Genomic DNA, 23,462 nt, shown 5'->3' on the forward strand with positions numbered 1-23,462 from the left:
CTAGAAACTTTTTAATGACTATGTTATAAATTCTTAAACAAAATATTTTTCATAGAAAAGGATTATGCTTCCACTACTATGACACTTATACAACAGTACCTTCTGCATTCTCTGAGATATACAATTTCAAAAATCATGATCTTTAAAATCAAACAGATTTGAGTTCAATTCCTGACTTTTAGACAAGCACTGCTGTGTGCTCTTGAGCTAAGAGATTACACACCATTCCTGAATCTGCAAAATGTATAAACTGGTAATCAAATAATATCTCTCTTCTGTAGTTACTGTAAAATTTAAATTATATAACACATACAAAGTGCACACTATGCTGCCTAACAAGTAGTAGGTATTAGACCACATGACATCTACCTTATGTGCCAAAAATGTGGGCAATCTGGGATATGAGGGTTTTTGTCTTTAACAGAAGCACAATAAACATCTCTTTATATCAGGCCTAAATGACATTTTATAAACCATTATAATCTCTGTAAGGATAAATAACATATGAACTCCTTGATGGTTCTCTTTAATTAGAATGTTGTCTGATACATACTGTATTTATTAAATCTCTATTGAATTTTTATTTTTTTTATCTTAAAGTACAAAAATTTAACTCTTTTTTAAAAACAAAAACAAAACCTGGTGGGTTTTTAAAACGTAGAAGTTTCTTAACATTATTGAGGATACCAGGGCTCTCTATAATTGGAGCATAGTAATCAAGATCATGGACTTTGTCACCCAATTGCCAGAGGTCAAATTCTAGCCAGCTGCTTACTAGCTATGTGATTCTGGGCAAGTTACCTAAGCACTCCATGCCTCCTTGTAAATGGAAAATAAGAGTCTCTCATTCATGGGGCCACTATGAGGACTAAATGAGTTAAAATATGCAAAGTGTCTGGAATAGTACTTGATAAGGTCAGGATCAAATAAATGTTTGTTTTTATTATTACTGCTATGATCAATTCATCTTGGGAAGTGAATTAAGATGTAAACAACCAGCTATAGGTTAACAGTTGACCTGGATACTAGCCTCTGTCTCCTAATTAGCTGAATTCTTAGACAAGTCACAAAACTTCCTTGAACTTCAGTTATTGTAACTATAAGATGCAAGAGAGAATACTGATCTCAAAATGTAAATGCTAAAAACAGATAATATTAAAGATACAATAAAATACTCTATAGAAATTATTTAAGTTACTACTACTAACACCCATTTCCCTCTTTTTCTGACCGGTAAATAAAACTTCTTTTGAGATCCAATTTAAATGTCAACAGCTCTGCAAAGCCCTTCCCTAAACCCTTGGCACTTGGTAACTTCCTGCTCTGGCAGGATTTATGTTCACTTCAGATTTAACAACCTCCATGCAGCACAGCAAGGACTCACCTGGGTTTCTCCTATCAAGATATTATAAGTTATGTGTTATCTGTCAATAAACAGAATGAAGTACTTAATGAAAGCCCTATATTCAAGAAAAATAAGGTTGATCTGAATGAAAATACTGCTTTCAAATCAATGTACAAATTTATCCTTACGATGTTTGTGACAATACCTGCAATGCAGCCTCTTCAAGAATTTCAAGATCTTCCTCTAATTCATTACCTGTTGTGTTAATGAAAAGTTTTAGTAACATATATTAATACTTAGTTTAACTTTTTTTTTTTTTTTTTAGTTTATGTATTTATTTTGAGAGCAAGAGCAGGGGAGGTGCAAAGAGAGGGGGGCAGAGAGAGAGAGAGAGAGAGAGAGACAGAGAGAGAGAGAGACAGAGAGAGAGAATCTCAAGCATCAAGCAGGCTCCATGTTGTCAGCGCAGAGCTGGACATGGGGCTTGAACTCATGAACCGCAAGATCATGACCTGAGCCGAAATCAAGAGTAGGATGCTTAACCCTCTGAGCCACCCAGGCACCTCACTTAGTTTAACTCTCTAGTCCTCTGCATTTATTCACACCTTTTTCGCAATTCTGATATTCCAGATTGGAAAGAACTATTACCATTCTGGATCAGTCTCAGTGCTTTATGTTTTAAAATGTAATTTTCAGTGTAAATATAAGGCTATAATTCTCAAGGCAATACTCAAAAGGTATCTACCAAGTGATGTGCAACACACACACACACACACACACACACACACACACACACACACACTACATTTGGGCATATAAATGTGCACTTTTGAATTTAGTGTATTCAAATTCCCCTCTACCCTCCAAAATGAAGGAACTAATTACTCAGAATCTGGGCCTTTTTATTTTGGTTATCTTATACAAGAGCTATCTATACCTTTAGTAAAAAGAGTAATTTACAGGAAAACATAAGATAGTGAGTGTATCCTCCATCCATTTTCTCCTTTATTGCTTCATATAAAACACATTTAGGGGCACCTGTGTGGCTCAGTCGGTTAAGCGTCCGACTTCATCTCAGGTCATGATCTCATGGTTTGTGAATTCAAGCCCCATTGTGGGTTCTGTGCTGACAGCTCAGAGCCTGAAGCCTGCTTCAGATTCTGTGTGTCCCTCTCTCTCTGCTCCTCTCTGCTCATGCTCTGGATCTCTTGCCTTCAAAAATAAAGCAACATTAAAAAAAAAACAACCATATTTATTGAATTTGCTTTGATAGTTTAATTAATTTAAAAACTATTACGAAGGTAATACATGTTCAAAAGGAAATATTCAAATTTTGCAGAAGTGTAGAATGAAAAATTCTCCTACCTACCTCCTTCTGAAAATAAAATGTCAACAGTTTATGTGTTATTCAAGAAACTTTGTGTGCAAATAAGTACATGTGTGTGTGTGTCAACATATATACTCATGCACACATACACATATATTATTATATATATATAACATAATATTCACGAAGAATGGGACCGTCTTCCGAAACTTTTCTCAGTTAACATAATTAGGAATTCTTCTTGGTCAGAACATAGAAATCTCTTTTTGTTGTTGTTTTTTAACAGTCTCATGTATTCCCCTTGTATGTATCATTACTTATTTAACCAGTTTCCAACTGATAGATATTTTAGTTGCTTCTATGTTTTACAATCACAAGCACTGCTATATTAATATCTCTCTTACAACATATATTTTTTAAGCATTTGTGCAAGTACATACAAAAATTGCTGTATCAAAAAGTATACGGCATGTAAAATTTGAACAGGTATTAACAAATTTCCTCCAAAGGCTACACCCATTTCCTTCATATAAAGAGAACACAACATGTCTCATTTCCTCATACCTGTGTCAACATTAAGTAGGAGCAGGGGAACTGAGAAGCATGGAAGGGAGCAGGAAAAAGGGAAGGAAGAAAAGAGCAGAGAATGAGAAGGGAGGAAGGAGGGATGAGGTGGAAAGGGTAGTCTTTGAGGGAGGAGCTACAAATGAACTTCTGAGGGTGAGAACTGGGGAAATACAATAATAATGTCTTTTACTCCCAAACACTGTGAAGATAAATGTTAAACCATGTCTAAGCATCATAGAATCAGTAAATATTTCTAACTTTAGTTTCATCTTTACCATCCTGATCATAAATTGATTCACATACCACACAAATTTGTATCATTTTATAAAGAGGTATTGTTCCTGCCACTACCTCATTTCTCTCCTGTGCTTCACAGGAAAATTCTTCTAAAGAGCTATCTATATTTAACCTGCGTCTCTTTTCTGACCATCCATTCTCTCCCTCTACTCTAAAGGCCTTATGTTTCTCTCATCTCACTGATATATTTCTTATTGAGAAGATATGTAACCAACAAGTCTCTCCATCCAATGGTAGATTTTAATTGACTTCTCAACTACATTAAAAAATCCCATCAATGTCCATTTTCCTGGTTTTACGCCTACCTCCTTCGCTGCTGTACCAGTCTTTTTTACATGCTCTTCCTCCCGTTCTGTCCATTTTTGACACTTTGGCAGTCCCACCTCTGATCCTGGGCTATCTCCTCTTTCTCATTTGCATTCTCTTCCTAGCTCATCTTTCACATGGTCCCATGCCTTTAAATTTCAACTATGTTCAAATGACATTTCCTTTGACTTGTGCCCTGAGCGTCAGGCAATGAATATCCAACTGTCTAGTTGATATGTCCACAAGGATATTTAAGAAATTATCTCAAAACTTTTGGTTTATTATTATGTACCTAATGTTTAACCCAGTGTCTGACACACAGCATGTATGTGCCTAAGGAGGGTTTGTGTGCATGTCTGTGTGTGAATAGAAAAGACTAGAGGATACTCTTCAATCTTCAGTACAGAAAACCCAAACTACCAGCGTATTAAACAGTTATTACTCATGAATGTATGGGACTATTGAATTCATTTTGCTAATTTATTTCAGAATGCCCTAAAATAAACACATTCTACTCTTGAAATTTTTAACAAAATCATGAACACCTAATACTTGACCAGACTTACCAATAGGAAGTGCTAGATCCTTTTTCATCAAAGCGGCTGCACAAACTCCGCCAAGATTGGCTAATTCTTTTTCCAACTGAATGACACCCTGGAGAATCCCAAAAATAAAATAAAATAAAATAAAATGAAGTGAAATGAAATGAAAATAAGATAAAATGAGCTGCTTTAAAAAATATCTGGAGGATAAAATATTTGGAAGATAATGTGGATTATCAACAAAATGTGATTTGCATCCAAGCATAACTTTTGAAACCAGAAAGAACAGGTCAACTAGTGGTTAAATTAAGAGTGGAAGAGGGTCAATAAAATGTCTACTGCATGTTATAAGGTCCAGGTCTACAGGTGCATTGTCCAAAGAATTTGTCATTCATTACTTTGAAGTAACATGATCATTTTTTTCACCTTGATTTTGTTTTATTGTGTGATTTGAAACATTTAGAATAGAAACTAAATTGGCCCCATTGGGAAAGCAGATTCTATTATTTACTCAGAAAGGTACAGCCACCTGAGCAGGTTTGGAGCAGGTACAATTATACTTTCTGTTGCAGACTCTATTCTCTTCATGTGTTAAAAGTAGCAAAAACAAACAAACAAACAAAACACTAAAAAACAAAAAACACTACACAAAATTAAACTACAAGGTATTTTAAATTATATTCTTTAAATTTCAGGCTTCGTGAACATAGGCAGCAAACACAACTTTAGTCAATAGCAGCCCTCAGAAACACAATCTTAACACAATGAGAAGATAATTCATTCCTACCTCATCAGGTCCAGGGCTAAACTCATATCCAATTGCAAAACATTTAAAACCATAGAAAGAAGCTTTGTCATCTTTCACATAATCTGATGCAGTCTCCAACGAAAAAAGGGCTTCATTTCCTAAGAAAAAAAAGCAAACATTGAGTTCAAAATCTGAAATGACTTTATTAAAATTTCCCTTTTATCTATCTCAAGATAGGTAGCAATACAAATCAGTTACTAAAAAGCCCAGGCTTTTTGGGGGTGGGGGGTGTTCCTGTATCTACTTGAATATAATTGCTAAAAACAACTCTAGCCAACAACAGAATCATCTCAAGTGAATTGTTATTTTTCTTTATGACCAAGCTCTCCTCAATCAAATGTTCTACCTTCATGTTACATGAGCAATCATTTTTCAATTATCTATTTCTAGGGTAACCTAGGTTAGTTAGCCTTTTCTGTTTCAGTCAGTAAGCAATCCTCTAACCTGGCTCCTTACAAACAAACAAGGCAGGTCAGACTAGAAGATGAAAGCTTCTGAATTCAAACAGGCTATGAGTTTGAGGAGTCACAAGAATATTTATGGTTAACTGGTTAAAAACACAACAGACTACATGCAGTTTTAATAATTTACAAACTTTCTTTGAAAGGAAAACATTAGCAATAGCAATAAAAAATGCTTTCTATCTCTGACACCCCCCCCTGCCCTGCCCAACACACACACATCCTCAAGCCTGAAGAACTAAAAACAACAGCTTTAATGTAACTCAGTACGTGAGGTGTTTCACCAATTCTCTTGAGTGGAAGAAGCCCTAAGTTCTCAAAGTCTAGCACTTATTGGGAAAATAAAAGATCAAATTCACTTCTTCCATAGTTTGTTCCCAACTATACAGACATCCACTCCTCAATATTAACCCTCTGCTTTGGTCAAGCTAAACTTTTTTCACAAGATCCTCATGACGTTCTCTCTTTGAAAACTCAGTCGTGTTATGCCCTCTGTCTAGAATCTTCTTCACTACTCAAGTGCACTCCAGATGCATAGTAGGTCTTGAAGAAATTCTTCTCAATGTTTGTAAACGTTTTCAATGTTGTATCCTTACTAAACATAATTGTCATAAATGCATATATTTTACCATATAAAACAGAAAAGAAAAAAACAACTTACCTGGCAACACTAAAACCATAGTAGGCCACCCAGAGGACCCTGAAAATTTCTTTAATTCTATCCAGGAGTTAAGATTTTCATGAACAGATGTCAATTTTGGTCCATATCCTGAATTCTGAACAGTTCTGACAGGAATCAATAAACGGAGGACATCTTCTGACTGCGCAGTGCCACACTGGGGGTCAAACTCGATTGTCATCCACCGTACACATTCTGGGAACGTCACCTGAGGTCAACATGCGAGAGGACACTTGTATTTGTTAAGAAAAATTTGATTTTTTTTTCCTATTTTAGACACAGGACATACTGTAAATATGATGCTTTAAACATACTGTAAACTAAATTTTAAGAAACTAATACAGTAGTTTCAATATGACTAGAAATCATGGTAATAATGTTCAATTATCAATTGTCCCTATTCCCAACTTGCAATATCTACTGCTTTCTACCTAAAACTTGGTTGATATTACATTAATAATGTTTGGTAACACTGAAAAAATATTACAAGGTTGTTTTGATTTCCATAAACATTCAGTTATCTAATTTTCTTGTGGAACTATATATATAGTAAATTTTCTATTTCACTCAGTATGCATTTAAGGAATCTAAGTAGGTAAATGAAAATATAATTAGATGGGCAAAATATAAAGATATATTGATGGAAAGGAAACAAATCATTAAAATTTAAGGTTTTAGTCACTTTTATCTACCATTCATAGTATCTGCTACAAATGATATTTTTCATTAGCAAAAAACTTCAGAACTTCATATATAACGAGAATAAAAAAATAAACTAAACACACAATGATGAAAACTTAGATTTTTATATTTTCCTAAAGTTTCAATGTAATATGAGTTTATGATGGCACATACTTATATGTATATTTTTAAGTAAGCCAATATAGTTTATTTTATTAAAGTTGAAATATGAATGAAGGGTAGAAAAACTAAATGTAATAAAATTGCCAAATATTAGCTATTGTGTTGAAAGTCACACAAACTAGGTCATAAAATGTATCTTTGTCCTTATCTTTTTAAAATCTTTTATTAGTATTTTTTAAAATATAATTTAGTGTCAAGTTAGCTAACATACAGTGTATACAGTGTGCTCTTGGTTTCAGGGGTAGATTCCCATGATTCATCGCTTACATGCAACATCCAGTGCTCATTCCAAGAAGTGCCCTCCTCAATGCCCATCACCCACTTTCCCCTCTCCCCTGCCACCCCCATCAATCCTCAGTTTGTTCTCTGTATTTAAGAATATGGGTTTGCCTCCCTCTCTGTCTGAAACTATTTCTTCCCCATCCCTTCCCCCATGGACTTCTGTTAAGTTTCTCAAATTCCACATAGGAGTGAAATCATATGTCTTTCTCTGCCTGACTTATTTCAGTTAGCATAATACCCTCCAGTTCCATCCACATTGTTGCAAATGGCAGGATTTCATTCTTTCTCAGTGCCAAGTAGTATTCCATTGTATATATAACCACATCTTCTTTATCCATTCATCAGTTGATGGACATTTGGGCTCTTTCCATGATTTGGCTATTGTTGAAAGTGCTGCTATAAACATCGGGGCACAAGTGCCCCTATGAATCAGCACTCCTGTATCCTTTGGATAAATTCCTAGTAATACTATTGCTGGGTTGTAGGGTAAGCTTCTATCATCATCATTGCAGACAGCATTCTGTCTTGGTAGTCGAATTACAATTAAGTGGGACCATGTCAAATAGTAAACTATGAAATGGTTATAGGATATGATATGACAGTTAGGAAATTTCCTAAGTATGATATTGATCTAAAAAAATTACCTAGAACTAAGGCAAACAGCTTTGGTACAGGATTAAAAAAAATCTCCACTTAAATGAAAAGCTCACCTTTGTTCATAATTACATAAATGCAAATTAAAACTAAAGTAAGATACCATTACTCCCACCAATTCTCCCATTATATTAGCAAAAGGCCCAAAATTTAACCACACACTCTGTTGGGGAGGCTGTGAGAAAACAAGCACTCTCAAACACTGGTGCTGGGGACACGAAACAGTATAACCTCGACAGGACTCTCTCAACCCTAGCAAAGATACATATGCGTTCAGCTTCTGTAGCAGTAACCCCAAATCTATGAAGCACATGGCTCCTCAGTCTACATTTGTTTGACCCAGTAATCCCACTTCTGGGGATGTGCTTTGAAGATATATTTCTAAATACATGAAAAAAACAAACAAAAAAGCCCAACATTTACGTAAGGTTATTCATCGCAAAAAAATTAGCAAAATACTGAAAACACCTGAAGTGCTCACACAAGCTACCTACTGAATAAACTATGATCCATCTTCACAGAGGAGCACTAACCAGTTGTAAAAAAAGAATGAGGATGATCTCTTTAAATGGTATGGGGAGATTTCTATGCATTTTGTTACATTTCAAAAAGTACCAAACAGATTTGGTGTGCTACCATTTTAAAAAGAAAAACCTACATCTATATCCATCTATCTATTTTTTCAAAAATAAACACAGGAAGGAAACACCAGGACACTCAATGGAGTAAGCTGAGAAGCAGAGAAGGGAAAGGGAAGGGCCTCATAATTCTGAGCATGTTATTTTATATGATTTTATTTCTGGAGCCATGTTGATATTTTAAATACTGTATAAAGTTAAAAGATAAAAGTTAACCAAGATAAATATAAAGATAAACAAAGAAGGATGGGGGAAAACTCACAAAAATTAAGTACAAAAAACCAAATAAGCCTAATTTTATAGCAAAGTGATCATATAGCAACCTGCACATATAGATAAAAAGAATTACTCCAAGTAACTTCTGAATTTGGTACTTTGTTATCTAATGTCAGCGGGATATATTCTGAAGACAAACATTTTACAAGGAAATTGTTAATTTTACCCAGTAGTTCTATTTTTCACAGTGACACATAAATGGGATAGATATAAAGACAAGACTCCTATAATGTTGACTAGAACTGGTAGGTAGAATTCAAAAACTGATGAAAACATGATAAAACATATAAAAAACATAAGATCCAGCTTGAATGAACTTCCACTGGCCAAATCAATTAAAATTTGAGAATTAAAATAATAACAGCAAAGGATTATAACATTAAACAAAAAGAAAATTCTTAAATCTGTATTGATATAAACACATAAAATAAATGAGTGAATGTGTGTTTAAAAGTGGAAGGGATGGAAAAACGGTCTTTTACAATAGAACACCAAATGGAAAGAATAACAGAATTACAAAGCCACCGTTTCGCAACCACTATAGTAATAAGTGATTTGGGTAAGAATCACCAATGGATGCTAAAACTGCTGGGTGAAAATTTGTTAGGGAGTATTTTTTACACAGTCTCTAGCTCTCTACCCATAAGCCTTTTCAAAGAGAAAAAAGGTAGTTTTGGTGGAGAAACTTGCCAGATATCCTCTTAATCAAATGGTAAGTACTTCCTGATGGAATGCACTGACAAGAATATGGTATCAATTATGAACTGTTGCTGCCCAAAACAAGTAACCTAAGTTCAATCATTAGGAAACAATCAATCAAGTCCAAATAAAAGGATACTTCTACAGAACCGCTGATTGTATTCTTCATAAATGCCAATGTCAAGAAAGACAAGGAAAGCCTGAGGCACTATTTCAGATCAAAGGAAACAGAGAAGACCTGACAACTAAGTGCAATGGATGAATCTGGTTGGATCCCAGATCTGGGTTTAGAAAAATGCCATGAATGCTGTTGTTGGGGCAGCTGGCAAAACATCTAGCTTATAATATCATGGTATACTACTATTACGCATTATGGTAATAGAGCATCAATGTTAAATTCCCTAAATTTGACTAGTGTATTACTGATACACAGAAAAATCTCTGTTCTTAGGAACAAGGTGACTGTTCATGTTTGCAACTTACTCTTAAATGGTTCAGCAGTATCAAATACAGATAAATAAATACAACAAATGTGGCAAAATGTTAACTGATGAAGCCAGGTGAAAGGCATACAAGGTGATCATTGCACAAATCTTATTTTTTCCTACAGGTTTGAAATATTTACAATAAAAGCTGAAACACATGGGGAATGAATATACACACTATCTCCATCTGTGTATGTGACTACACTTACATTATAAAAAACGGAAGAATAAACTACAAAGTTATAATAAAATGAAATGCTACCTAGGATAGGGAAGGAGGGAAAAGAGATTAGGGATAGAAATAAAACCTAGACTTCTCTGAGTCCTCTTTCCTTTATAGATTTGAGTTAGGACAATGTAATCATTTAAGTTGTTATAAAACAAAACAAGATATAAAAAGCAGTTCCTAAAATCCTAAAATAAAAGAAATGATGCCAAATGTATGTCCAATTGTGGCATAATCACACAGAGTGACTATTCCAACTTACATTAAACACAGTAATTGACCATACCCACTTACTTTAAAACACATTCATTTCTTTATACATCCTAGATGGGATATACCCAACATGACAAAACACACCCACACATATACACACACAGGAAATGAATAACCGATTTTCTAATTCTAATATTCCCAGTGTCATTGGGAACAGGGATCTAGATGTATGACAAAAAGATTCAAGGGTAAGGTCCTATGGACCTTATTCTGAATTAGTATCATCAGTACAAAATTCAGGTATTGTATCTTAAAAAAAAAAAAAACATACATATAAATGTGTCTATACAGGAATATATACACATATATAAAAATAATATGTGCCTGTGTGTATAAATACATGCATGAGTGACTGTATGTACCAGTTCTGTGCACTACAAATATTTAGAAACAATCACCAGCCCAAGAGAAACGAGTCAAATTCTTCTGCCAAATTTTGGCTCTTAAATACCAACACAAGAAATGTAGAAGACGAGCCTAGAATATCTTACACTAGTGAGGGAGGATGCTATGAATGACTACAAGGGGTATGTCTAAAGGATTCAGGCGGCAAGCTGAAGAGGTTCCTACCAACAAAGACATATGGTCCATTTTCTCAAATAAAATTCAAGGAAACAAAAAAAGACCGAGTTGGAGGGGAACCTCCTCAAGTAGATAACAAGAGACTTGAGAGACGTAATAACCAATCACAATGTATGGATCTTATCTGGATTCTAATTCAAACAATTAAAAAAGTTAAACTCTTATTTTGAATATAACTCAATTAAAAATGTACATATTTGATGACATGAAGGAATTATTAGCATTTTCTGTATAATAATAATATAGTTACTTTTTATGGGTCTATATTTAGAGATAGATAATAAAATATCCATAAAGGTGCTTTAAAATAATCTAGATTATTATATGTTTACCACAGTGTATAATAAAAAGTTGAGTATTTTGCAAGCACATAAAACTTATAATTACATTGATGAAGCAGACAAATCTTCCTTCTCCTCCTTAGTTTACATGATACAATTTAAAAAGGAATAAAGACTCTGGATACTCTGTAATATTATATTTATAAATGTTTTATTATTTTTTACATTATTTATATTAGAGCACTCGAAGTCCTGCATTGGATATACAAATTTTCAGAACTCAGGCTGTGGTATAAATAATAGCAGTTCAAACAATATGATTTTTAAATTTTCATGCTTATATCCACTACTATTACAATACATAATATGCAGTTGAACATTATATACTGCACTGGACTTATAAAAACATATGAGAACAATTCTCATAAATACTCCCAACATTACGCTTTAATGACAAAAATTCTACCTTAAACCCTTTTGTGTATCTGACAGTGCCTAACCACATGTTTTCTATATTTAAATACTATAAAAAACTGTACTTCTAAACAGAGGCAAAGTATCCTGTAAGACATCATTATAGAACATCAAACCAACTTTTAAATTTAAACTCTGCCCAGGAGTCAGCGCCTACCTTGTAGTGCATCACACATGCAGGTTTATAGGGGTGCTCACTCTCTATGACCGCATAGTGATTAGAGGTTGTACAAGCAGAGAGGCCTTGCTCAGGCTGGTTTCCTGTGGTGCTATCTGTTGACTGATTAGGATTGAATGCAGGGGGTGCATACTTTTGATTCAAAATGGCAACTGAGGGAAGTAACTGTTGGACAAGGCCAAAGACTTCTACAGCCACCTGGTATAAAAAGAAATGATTAAATGAGATAATAAATGTGAAAATTGCTTTAAAGTTGTTAATTACTGTAATTGTTGGCCATCCTTAATTACTAAGATATTATTAAGAGTTTCTTCTGACTAAATTTTCGCTCAAAGAGAAATTTTTTTTATGGAAAAAAAAAGATTTACCTTAGATGTCTTAGATGTTATATGAAAATAACCTTGTCTATACTTGTAAACACTTTGCCTTTTTGTAATCTGCCGTAAACTAGGTTTTACTCAATCTTTATGCTAAAGAATCAATAGTTTATGATTTCCTCCATATCTTGACTATTTCTCAATTGTAAAATACTCCTACCTTGCTATTTTTATTCAAAAAGAAGACTTGGCATCAACTTCATAAATTACAAAAATCTACTTAAACTCTCCTTATATGTCATAACTAAAATATATTTCTCATTCCCAAATTCTTCAACTGTAAAGCCAATAAGTAAGCATAGTAATCTAGTCAACAATATGAAGAACAGAGAGGTTTAACTGATAACTTCTACCATTTTAACATGTCTATCTCTGTATGTTACTTGTAACCCAGGTGCCTCAAAGATTAAAATGTTTATAAAGATACAAAGTCTAAAAAAAATGATATTAAAAAAATATTCAAAGTTACATAATTAAGTTACACACCTTGGGAATAGCAGCAGCTACTGGTCCTATGTAGGCTATAATAAGGGGAAGCAGCATGGAAAACAGACTGGAAGAACTAAGCAGTTCTGGAATGTCATCAGCTAAAAAAGGCATTAAAACTATAGTTAGAAGGTAATTTCACTGCAATGTATACATGCTATACTAAATCTATATTCTAGTCTCTTGAGCAAAATAAAATTATCACTCTTATAAAGGACCTGGCCCTATTTAAGGGCTTTACTGACATAAGCCATAGCAATTAATCCTCACAGTAAGATACTTTTATTATCTCTACTTTATACAAGAAGAAACCAAGGCACACACTGTTTAAATAACTCATCCAAAATCCTACAGCTGTAAAATGACAGAGGCAGGATTAGAACCTACAGTAATAGTCACGATGCTAACCACTACACCTGATGCCACACGTGGCTACATGTGTGACATTAGGCCAATTACTTAATTGGCGTATGCCTCAGGTTACTCCTCTGTAAAAAGGATAGTAACAGTACTTCCCTCAGTGGGTACTATGAAGATTGAGTTAATATATGTAAAACATTAGAACAATGCCTGCACATATTAAGCACTACAAAAATGCTGTTATTAAACTATATTGCCTTCTATTTTACCAAGAAAGCCTTTTGCTAAAGGACACTATAATCATTTACCCAATGAGCACGGTGCTGGGAAGATAAGTTGAGTCTAGACTGAGATCACCTTTATATTAAAGGCCAATTATTTCTAAATACTTCTTTCTAGATATGCTGTTGCATCAGAATAGGATTCAGTTATTTTAAAAATACAGTTTCTTAGCCCAGCCCAAACCTGCAGACTGGATGGGCCAAACATTTTTTATTTTTAGCAAGTTTCCCAGGTGATTCTGATGTGTACTAGGCTTAGGAACAAATGTTACAGATTACAGTAAGGCTGGGTGGGTTACAATGAATGCTTGTGTAAATGAACTCCACTGCCAGTGTGGAGGTGACTAGGTAGCTAGATGTGGAATGGGAGAACAGTGGCAGTGAGGCTGCTGGGATGTTACCCATCTACGAGGAAGAGGACATGTGCCAGCACCATGGTAGCTTGGACTATGGAAGAACAGACAGGGGAATACAAATTGGAGAGTTGCCAGTGGAAGAACTTATAGAACTGAAATCAGACAAGTGCGTTTGGGGAGATGTTTAGGGTTACCCACACCTTTGGGTGAATGGTGATAACATTACTGGAAATATAGGAAGAAAAACACACCTTAAGGAGAAAATAAAATGCTTTCTGACTACTAAAGCAAGGATAAAGCAAAGACTCAGCTTTATCCTTGAGTTTTTCTTACTAGGTTAACTAAGGAAAAAATAGGTATCTGGTAACTGCTTTTGGACATTTTAAAAAGTTCTGCATTAGAATATGGAGAGTATGGCTGATCCAAAATGAATGTGTATGTGTGAGCAGATCTACAATGAATAAAACATTCTGGGATTCTACAAAATAGTTACTCTTCAGTAACTCTGTGTACAAGTTAGGGAATAAAGAATCTAAAATATGACTATTAAAAGAAAAGTCTTACCATCCACAGCAAGAGCTCTGTGCAAGAGGTCTTTTGCAGCTCGAACAACAGTGCTTACCACAGAGAGAGCTCTGCTACAGTTTTTATCTTCTTCATTGGCTTTACTCAGAAGCTGGGATTGTAAATCTCCATCAAATTCACTCCTGTAACAGGAGTAATACATGAGATTATTTTACATGGTAGGTAAAACATGATCTAACTCTAGTTAGATCAGAGCTCCTCACTTAAAGTTAAAAAAGTTAGTTGTAACCGTGCAATTTCAAGGAGTGATAGGACTTCAAAGAAAAATACAGCCGGATGAGGATATAAAGTTATTTTAGAATAAGACCAAAGAGAGTCTATATCAGGAACTGATATTTAAATAAAGGCTTGAATTATGTTAAAAAAAACAAAAAGCTGAGGATAAAATATTCAGGCATAAGGAATAGTAAGATAAAGGTTCAGACAAGAACAAGACTGGCAAGTTCAAGGAACAGAATGAAGACAAGTGTGACTGGAATGAAAGGAGCGTGGAGGGTGACAGGAATCACACCATGTGAGCTCCATAAGCCTCCGTAAGACCTTGCATTTCCTGGGATGGGAAGCTGTGGGGATCGTGAGCAGGGGCAGAACTTGGCCTGATGCATATTTCTGTGAAACCCTTCTGGCTGCACTGTGCAGACTGACTGCAGAAGGGCCACCAAAAAAGGTGGGAGGGAAACTGGGGGGGGGGGAGACTGGGTTAGAAGCTATGATTGTTACGCAGGGGGCGGCAATGATGGTTTGAACTGAACTGTTAATTATGGGAGTTAGAAAAGGTCAGACTTAGAACATTTTAAAAGCACAGCTGCCAGGACTTGGTGATGGAAAGAGTGAGAGAAACAGGAAAGTCAAGAAACTCCAAGGTGCTTGGCTCCAACCATGGATGGGGAGGAGCACTGTGACACATTAAACTACAATGTCTCACAGGTGACCTTAAGCATTGTTAAAGAGGACATGTTAAAAGCAGGTCACCTGGAGACCAATTACCTGCCTACAGAACCCAGGACCATACTTTACAAGAAGTGTGACTTTAGGCAAGGTATTTAACCCTCAACGTGTCTGTTCCCTCATCTGTGAAGCAGGACAAGTGCCCACCTCATGGAGTTACTACAAGGACTAGCTAATAACACAGGTCATGCACTGAAAACACATGTGTTAAGAAACACCTTATTATGTATCCTAGGGCCCCAAGAACTAGACTCAGAGACATCAAAATATATTGCAGACTGGATAATAGAACCAAGGCAAAGCTAGTACTTGGATAGAAGTGATCTGATCACTAATCTCTAGTATTTTTAAAGAAGAAATGAACTGAATGTTTTTAGTATTTTTGGTATTTTTAAAAAAGAAATGAACACACATGCCCAGGAGATAAAAATTTCAAAGATATTAAAGAAGTAACAACAAAAAAAAGGAAGTAACGACAAAAACATTTTAAAGCATTCACCTTTACAGTGAACAGTGAAAAAATAGAAATATATTAATATATTTATATATATATATATATATATATATATATAAACCATGACCCTGGGATCATGACTTGAGCCAAAATCAAGAGTCAGACACTCAAACAACTGGCCCACCCAGGTGCTCCTATATATTAATAAGAGATCTTTTTACACAAATCAGCACAAGTATGTGCAAGGAAGTTATGCTGCATAATTTAATTATAACTATGCATTTAGCATTTTTTACCTTGATATCAAACTGTATGTGTTCTGTTGCTTTAAAATGCCCCCTTCCCTGTACATACACACTTACCTATAGTACAGGATCTGTGGAATCTGTCCTCTGGTTTGATTTGTACCATTACTACTCAAGCTGCATGTGCTGAATGTGAATGTCACACCGTCCGGGCACTGAACTGTGGTCATTCCTCCATCTCCATTGGCTGTACGGCTTCCATAGTTCCTCAAGCGCACAGCATATTTAACATTTTCCTTCACAATAAAGATGTAAAACATGTTTATAATGTACAGAGGCTATAAAAAAAACTGGGCCAGTATACTGAATTTCTTTGTCCTATTTATAGATGATTTGGTTAAGCATATTTTTAATGAATCAAACAGGAAGATAACTCTTAATGATGTTTATTATTTAAAAAAAACTGTACTAAGTACTTCATGTGCTTTGATTAAGTTAATCCTTAAAATAACTTCATGAGGTAAGTACCATTACTATTCTTATTTTACAGATGAGGAATCGGAGACACAGAGAAGTTACATAAGCCATCCAAAGGCACACAGCTATTAAGTGATGGAATGAGTATTTGAATATAGGCAGTTTGACTCTAGGCCCATAAAGAATACTAACCATAACAAAAGATTTAAAGTACATAATCTAATTATTTTTCTTTGATGAGTTTAACTTTTGAAATAATTTTAAGTGTGGGAAAAATGGTGAATCTACTATATTTTATTTAAGAGACACTCAGAGATAGAAACAGAAAGGTGGAGAAATGGGAAGAAATGCCCATAAGCAAAAGTTGTCCCAAGTAAGATGTACCATGCATAGAAAATATGAGATACAGACACTGGTGCCTTATGATCTATGATATACACTTTAGAGTGAAAAGATTTTTTTTTGTTTTTTGGTACCCTAACTCTTTTTGATAAGGCCTCTGATGAACTTCTCTTATCCCAGATTCTGTTCTATAATAAAAATAATAATTTACAGTTGAATTCAGAATTACTCAATTCATAACTACTTTAAGATTAGGTAGAGGTGCCTGGGTGGCTCAGTCGATTGAGCATCCGACTACGGCTCAGGTCATGATCTCACGGCTCTTGAGTTTGAGCCCCGCCTCGGACTCTGTGCTAACAGCTCAGAGCCTGGAGCCTGCTTTGGATTCCGTGTCTCCTTCTCTCTCTCTCTCTCTCTCTCTCTCTCTCTGCCCCTCCCCCACTCATGCTCTGTCTCTCTCTGTCTCAAAAATAAATAAACATTAAAAAAAATTTTAAAAAAGGATAAGACTTCTGTTTTGGTAAATAGTTATGTTACATGAAGTAATAAACAACTTTTATATAAAGTAATAGTAACTTTAATAGTTAATATGATCTATTAAGGCCATTTTTTAAAAAAGAGTTTGGCACAATAAGAGAAGAAAAGACAGGAACTAATATTTGCTGAGTTTCTATACTGTACTAGACATTGAGGCAAGTACTTTATTCTATTATTTAATTTCATCTGAACAACACTACAATGTAGGTACAATCCTTCTGAATCTTCAGATAAGCCTCAGAGTGGTTAAATAATATCTAATGTCTTTAAGCTATGTGAAAGTGCAGGCATCTGAAGCTAGTTCCGCCTGACTCCAAAACTAAACAATACTTTCTACTATACCAGACTTTAAGAGATCTTTTGCAAAAATACAATACAGTACAATATAAGGGGTATAGTAGTGACTCTATAAACATTTTAAGCATCACAAAAAGGAATACTTTTCATTACTTTTTAAGTAAACTACATAGTACCTCTTATTTATAAAAGAAACATTCCTTTAAATTACCTTTAAAGGAACAACTTTGTCAAGTCTGATTTCAGCTATATCACTGGGTGAGTCATCTGTTGTATACGTTCCTTTGACTAATTCTAGAGATGTCCATCTGTGAGAATGAGTAGAATCTCCTGCATGTTCACTCTAATTAAAACAAAAACAAAACAAAACCCACCCTATTCTTAATTTTATTGTTTTTAAGCAGTTTCTTTCCTTGCATATGAAAGTATCCATTAGCATTTCCCCATATATAATGAAGAAAAAAAAATTTAGTAAATTATTTATTTTTATCTGATTTCCTGAGGAGTCTACAACCTAAATCATACAAATGGGCTTTTCTCATCTGATGTCTTAAAATGATTTCCACTTCTTCATAAGAAGAGTGCTAATCTAATTAAAGAGCCTAATGAAATAGGACATAATTTAATTGCTAAAGAGAATCAAGATACAGATAGATTTCTATTTTTTATGAAATGATTTACATGGTAACTTTTTGTCCCATTTTAATAAAACTTTGTGAAAACTCAGGTAATTTAAATAATTTAGAGAATACAGCAAGATAGAGCTTAATCAATCAATCAAAACTATCTTTACTAAGAATAATCCATTTGCACTCTATGACAAAACTGCTTTAGTCATGGATACAGGTAATAATACTGATCTGAATACTGTTCTTGTTTCTAAAAAACTACAAAAGCAAAAAAATTACACAAAAGTTATAATCAGAGGCTTAGCTCTATAATTTCTAGTATTTTCATTTAACATCTCCCCTGGAAGTGCAAAAAACATGAGGCAGAAGTGATCCAGAATGGCACAGAAGCAATCATGCAGAATCACTCTTTCCATTTCTTTAATGTCTTCCACGACTAATGACTAATCTGCTAAACCCTCAAAGATTTGGACACTCTTACTATGATAATGGTAAGTCCTGACGCACAACTTACACACAAGATGACACTGTTAGAGTGGTACTTACGTCATCAACTAACACCTCTAATTCATATTCATGAATTCCACCTCCTCCATAGACAGAAAAACCAACCACAACTATTCCTGGTTTGTCTACTGAAAAACAGATTGCATCAGGGGACCCATTCCCAGTGTTCCAACTTCTTCCCTGACTTGTTTTTGTGAATCGGTTAGCACTGGCTTTAACAGAGTGGAGGGAATTAAGTCCATCAACCTATGAACAACAAAAGCAGTTACACATCAGTAGTCTGTACCTTAGTGTTAATAATATACCTACAACAAAACTATCTCCAAACTTCTAAGAAATTCAAAAAATAATCTACATTTAAGAAGTAGGTGTGAACCTTTCTAAATGTACATTCTATTAAGAGATTATATAGCAATAAAACAAGATTTTATCATTCTAAATTCACAAATCATCACGGGACAGTATTTTCTTCTCTTAGTCATGCATTTCATTTAATTTATAATGCAGAACTATAAACATGTAAGTCATCACAGTCATAACATATGAATGAACTATATCACTCACTCTGAAAAGAAATACCAAAATTTCATCAACATTCTGTGGACCAACAGTTTTCAATCTATGTGACATAGAGCTCTAGGAATTCTGGAGAGAATTAAGAAAGAGGTGGACTAAGTTTCCCCTCTTCAGTGGACTATCCCCTCCTCTTATCTGTGAGTTTTCAAGACTTCATTTGCAGAAAATACATATACAAAAGTGAATATATATACATAACTACAACATCATTAATTACAGACTTTCATTAGAGAGGATCAGTGAACTTATTTTGGATTGAAAGTGCTCTTTTCAATTACAGAGCCTGCTTTTGATCTAAGTTGGCTGTAGAAACCTGAAAGACCTATAAGAGGGAAAAAATTGAAGTTTATGATTCTAACAAGAATTTCAAACTATTCTGGGAAAGAAGGAAATGATGATTCTAACAAGAATTTCAAACTATTCTGGGAAAGAAGGAAATATGGATGTCTAAGTCATGACCTTTGTAAATTTTTCCAAGTTCGTAGATTAGGCACCTGCAATCGGAGCATTCTTTCTCATTGGAAAGTTAAGTTCATATAGGGAAAACCAGATAGTAACCTTCTGAGGGGGACCTATGCATCAGACTTTCCTCCAGGATCTGGTACAGAAGGGAAGCCTATTATATAGGCTGAGTGACCAAGTGAAAAAAAGACAAATTAAAATTTTCTGACAAGGGGCTCAATGACCTCCTAGACCAAAGTCAAAGTGAACTAAGAAATGGAGGAAGTGGTTCCCAGGGTTAAATACTAAACTCTGCTCAGGTGCATGTAATCATTCAGAAATCCTAAAGGCTAAACTGTCGCTATGAATTAGTAATGAGTATACACTGGATAGATTAATTTAGAATAGATTCCAAAATAAGTCTCCAAGTAAGAAAAAGCAAAGGCTAAGGATTATAAAAGCAAAAGAGAGAAAAGATGTTATTTGGCAAGCAACTGAGTACATGCTAACTAATCAACATTCATTTGAATGATATAAGATATTTTGCATTGTGACATGATTTTTAAAATCAACCTTCTGTCTGCATTTTGGGGAAAAAATTAGAAACATTCACTAAATTCAGTCAAAATGTTTAGATAAATTATATGGCAGAGCGAGCAGGACAGTGATATGATTAAAAATAATGTTATTTTGCAAAATGTGAGGCACTTTAAAACATTTCAAAGTAGTTTTCTCAAACATACTAATATTCGATTCTTTTAAAACTTTGTGATAATAGCTGTGCAACAATGTGAATGTACTTAATGCCGATTTTCATAAAATTATTTTTTGCATTTTATGGGGTGCCTGGCTGGCTCATTTGGGGGAGCGTGTGACTCTTGATCTTGGGGTTGTGAGTCTGAGTCCCACGCTGGGTGCAGAAGTAACTATAAAAATAAATTAACTTAAAAAAATTACTTTTCCCATTTTACAGATGTCATTTGTCTTGTGTCAGTCAAGTGGGCAGAACTATGGTTTAAACCTCTTTACCTTTTCCATACTGTGTGTTCCCTACTAGTAGCCCCATTTCTATTCCTCATGGGCCAGCAATGTGAACTATTTTGGAACATGGCAGTGAGGTTGTACAATGGGGTAAATAAGAGGAAAACATGCAGTGTGTATCGCTGTGACGTCTTGGGGAAACTGGTGAGAGAGGAAGCAAGCAACAGCACAGAAGAGGTGTAAGGAAGGGAAAACCAAACAAACAGCCTGCTTGAAGATTTTTTATTTTTTTTTTAAGAAAACAGTACAAATAGGATTAAAATTAGTTTATACAAAGACAAAATATATGAAAAAAGAAATTATGTGGCAAGCTTAAACATGTGTTTATTATCCAGTCTCAAAATAAAACATCACCTCAGATCCCAGGGCTGATGCTGTCAGTTCACTGACAATACTGGCCAGCAATCCACAGGTGTTGGAAACCAGGTGAGAGGAGAAGAGCTCATTTTCTCTCCTCAGGCTGTTCCTGACTGGGAGCACAACAATGACCAGCATTTTCTCCAGAACTTCACGGAAGCTTGTCATACCTGAGATATTCTCTTCACTCTATGACAGATGAAAAACAAAAAGTTCCAAATACTGCTTTATCTTCCTTCACCTGAGTACTCAATTGCAAAATCTTATCTTTCTAAATGACACCCATAAAATTCAGGTTTGACTCTATGTCTAGAAATCCATCCAGTTGTATGTGGAACCACTGACTTCACTTTTACTGTTCTTTTTTTTTTTTATTTTATTAAAAAAAAATTAAAAAAACATTTTTTTTAACGTTTTATTTATTTTTGAGACAGAGAGAGACAGAGCATGAACGGGGGAGGGGCAGAGAGAGGGGGAGACACAGAATGGAAGCAGGCTCCAGGCTCTGAGCCATCAGCCTAGAGCCCGACGCGGGGCTCGAACTCACGGACCGCAAGATCGTGACCTGAGCTGAAGTTGGATGCTCAACCGACTGAGCCACCCAGGCGCCCCCAAAATTTTTTTTTTAACGTTTATTTATTTTTGAGACAGAGAAAGAGCATGAATGGGGGAGGGTCAGAGAGAGGGAGACACAGAATCTGAAACAGGCTCCAGGCTCCGAGCTGTCAGCACAGAGCCCAACGCGGGGCTCGAACTCACGGACCGCGAGATCTTGACCTGAGCCGAAGTCGGCCGCCCAACTGACTGAGCCACCCAGGCGCCCCTTATTGTTCTTTTTTCAATTAGTCTCTGTGTATCACAAAAGTACCACATATTTACAAGATGTATGTGTTTTTGTTAGCTTTGACTCATTTTCACTTACTCTCTTATTTAACTTCTCAATAATAATTACATATGACAGAAAAACACTCCTCCTATTTAAAAAGCTTTTTCAATAGGACAAAATTCCAATCTAAGATAATTATTTCTGGTATAGTTACAGGTAAAACAACTGGGAAAGTCTGTACAAATCTTTTTTCTAATAAAACTTTTTCTGTACATGCATGTAATAAAAATATGGAATTCTACTACAAATACTCCTATGCAGTTTTACAATTTCTTCTGTACTTGACTTCCTAAATGAAGATAAGACATTCCAACCCCTACCAATAAAAATTTCAAGATAAGAAATTATAAAGTCCCAACAAAGACCAAGGGGAAAACATAGGTCTTTTTTTCCAGAAACCAAGTGAAAAGATGATTAAATTAGTTGATGTCCAGCATGAACATTATTTATATTTTTTACCATCCTCAGTATCATTTAGCCCACTGTGGACACAGCGCAAAACGCATCCAATTTCATGAGGGGACAATTGTGACCAATGACCCAATTTTACTGTGGACTAGAGAATCAAACAATTTGGAATTTAGTTCCAGTTTCTTCATAGTGCCTTAACTTCTGTAAAATCAGGGAAACTATATACTCTGATTCAGTTATCAAAATCACCTAGTTGCACCCTGAATAGCCAAGTTTTTCCACAATACTTACATTCCATGCTGCTTTACAAGATACAGCAAATTCAACAGATTTCATAAAGTCATAAAATCTCAAGGTAGAAAAGGGTCTTTAAAGTTAAATCAGTCTTCCCAAGACAAATAAAATATGTAAATGAGGGTACATTCAACCCATTATAGAAAACTAAGTAACTTTTTAGTTAAAATAATCATGAGCATTATTTTAAACCACTCCCAACAGCTTTCCTTTTTGAGAGAGAGAGAGACAGAGACAGAGTGAGAAAGAGAGAGAGAAAATCAGGGGCAGAGACCAATGTGGGGCTCTATCTCACCACCAACAGGTGAGATCATGACCTGAACTGAAATCA

The 23,462-nt window shown here is 35.0% G+C and overlaps 1 protein-coding gene across 6 annotated transcripts in view; it reads right to left on the bottom strand.

The window, feature by feature from the left end:
• The window catches only part of MYCBP2 (MYC binding protein 2), a 283,903-nt gene that overhangs the window by 108,008 nt on the left and 152,433 nt on the right, over positions 1 to 23,462 (bottom strand). For all 6 annotated transcript variants that reach the window (XM_047080835.1, XM_047080826.1, XM_047080807.1 and 3 more), the window contains exons 34-44: positions 21,538 to 21,729; positions 19,165 to 19,371; positions 18,201 to 18,332; positions 16,454 to 16,632; positions 14,669 to 14,811; positions 13,108 to 13,208; positions 12,224 to 12,442; positions 6,315 to 6,540; positions 5,172 to 5,290; positions 4,409 to 4,496; positions 1,551 to 1,600 (exon numbers count right to left, since the gene is read on the bottom strand). In XM_047080835.1, coding sequence (XP_046936791.1) covers positions 1,551 to 1,600; positions 4,409 to 4,496; positions 5,172 to 5,290; positions 6,315 to 6,540; positions 12,224 to 12,442; positions 13,108 to 13,208; positions 14,669 to 14,811; positions 16,454 to 16,632; positions 18,201 to 18,332; positions 19,165 to 19,371; positions 21,538 to 21,729 — 1,656 coding nt within the window. The remainder of the gene's footprint in view (positions 1 to 1,550; positions 1,601 to 4,408; positions 4,497 to 5,171; positions 5,291 to 6,314; positions 6,541 to 12,223; positions 12,443 to 13,107; positions 13,209 to 14,668; positions 14,812 to 16,453; positions 16,633 to 18,200; positions 18,333 to 19,164; positions 19,372 to 21,537; positions 21,730 to 23,462) is intronic.

Source organism: Lynx rufus, unplaced genomic scaffold, assembly GCF_022079265.1.
Source record: "Lynx rufus isolate CCGP_SWC_20201006 ecotype Redwood Valley unplaced genomic scaffold, mLynRuf1.p SCAF_1, whole genome shotgun sequence".
Classification (NCBI taxonomy): Eukaryota; Metazoa; Chordata; class Mammalia; order Carnivora; family Felidae; genus Lynx; species Lynx rufus.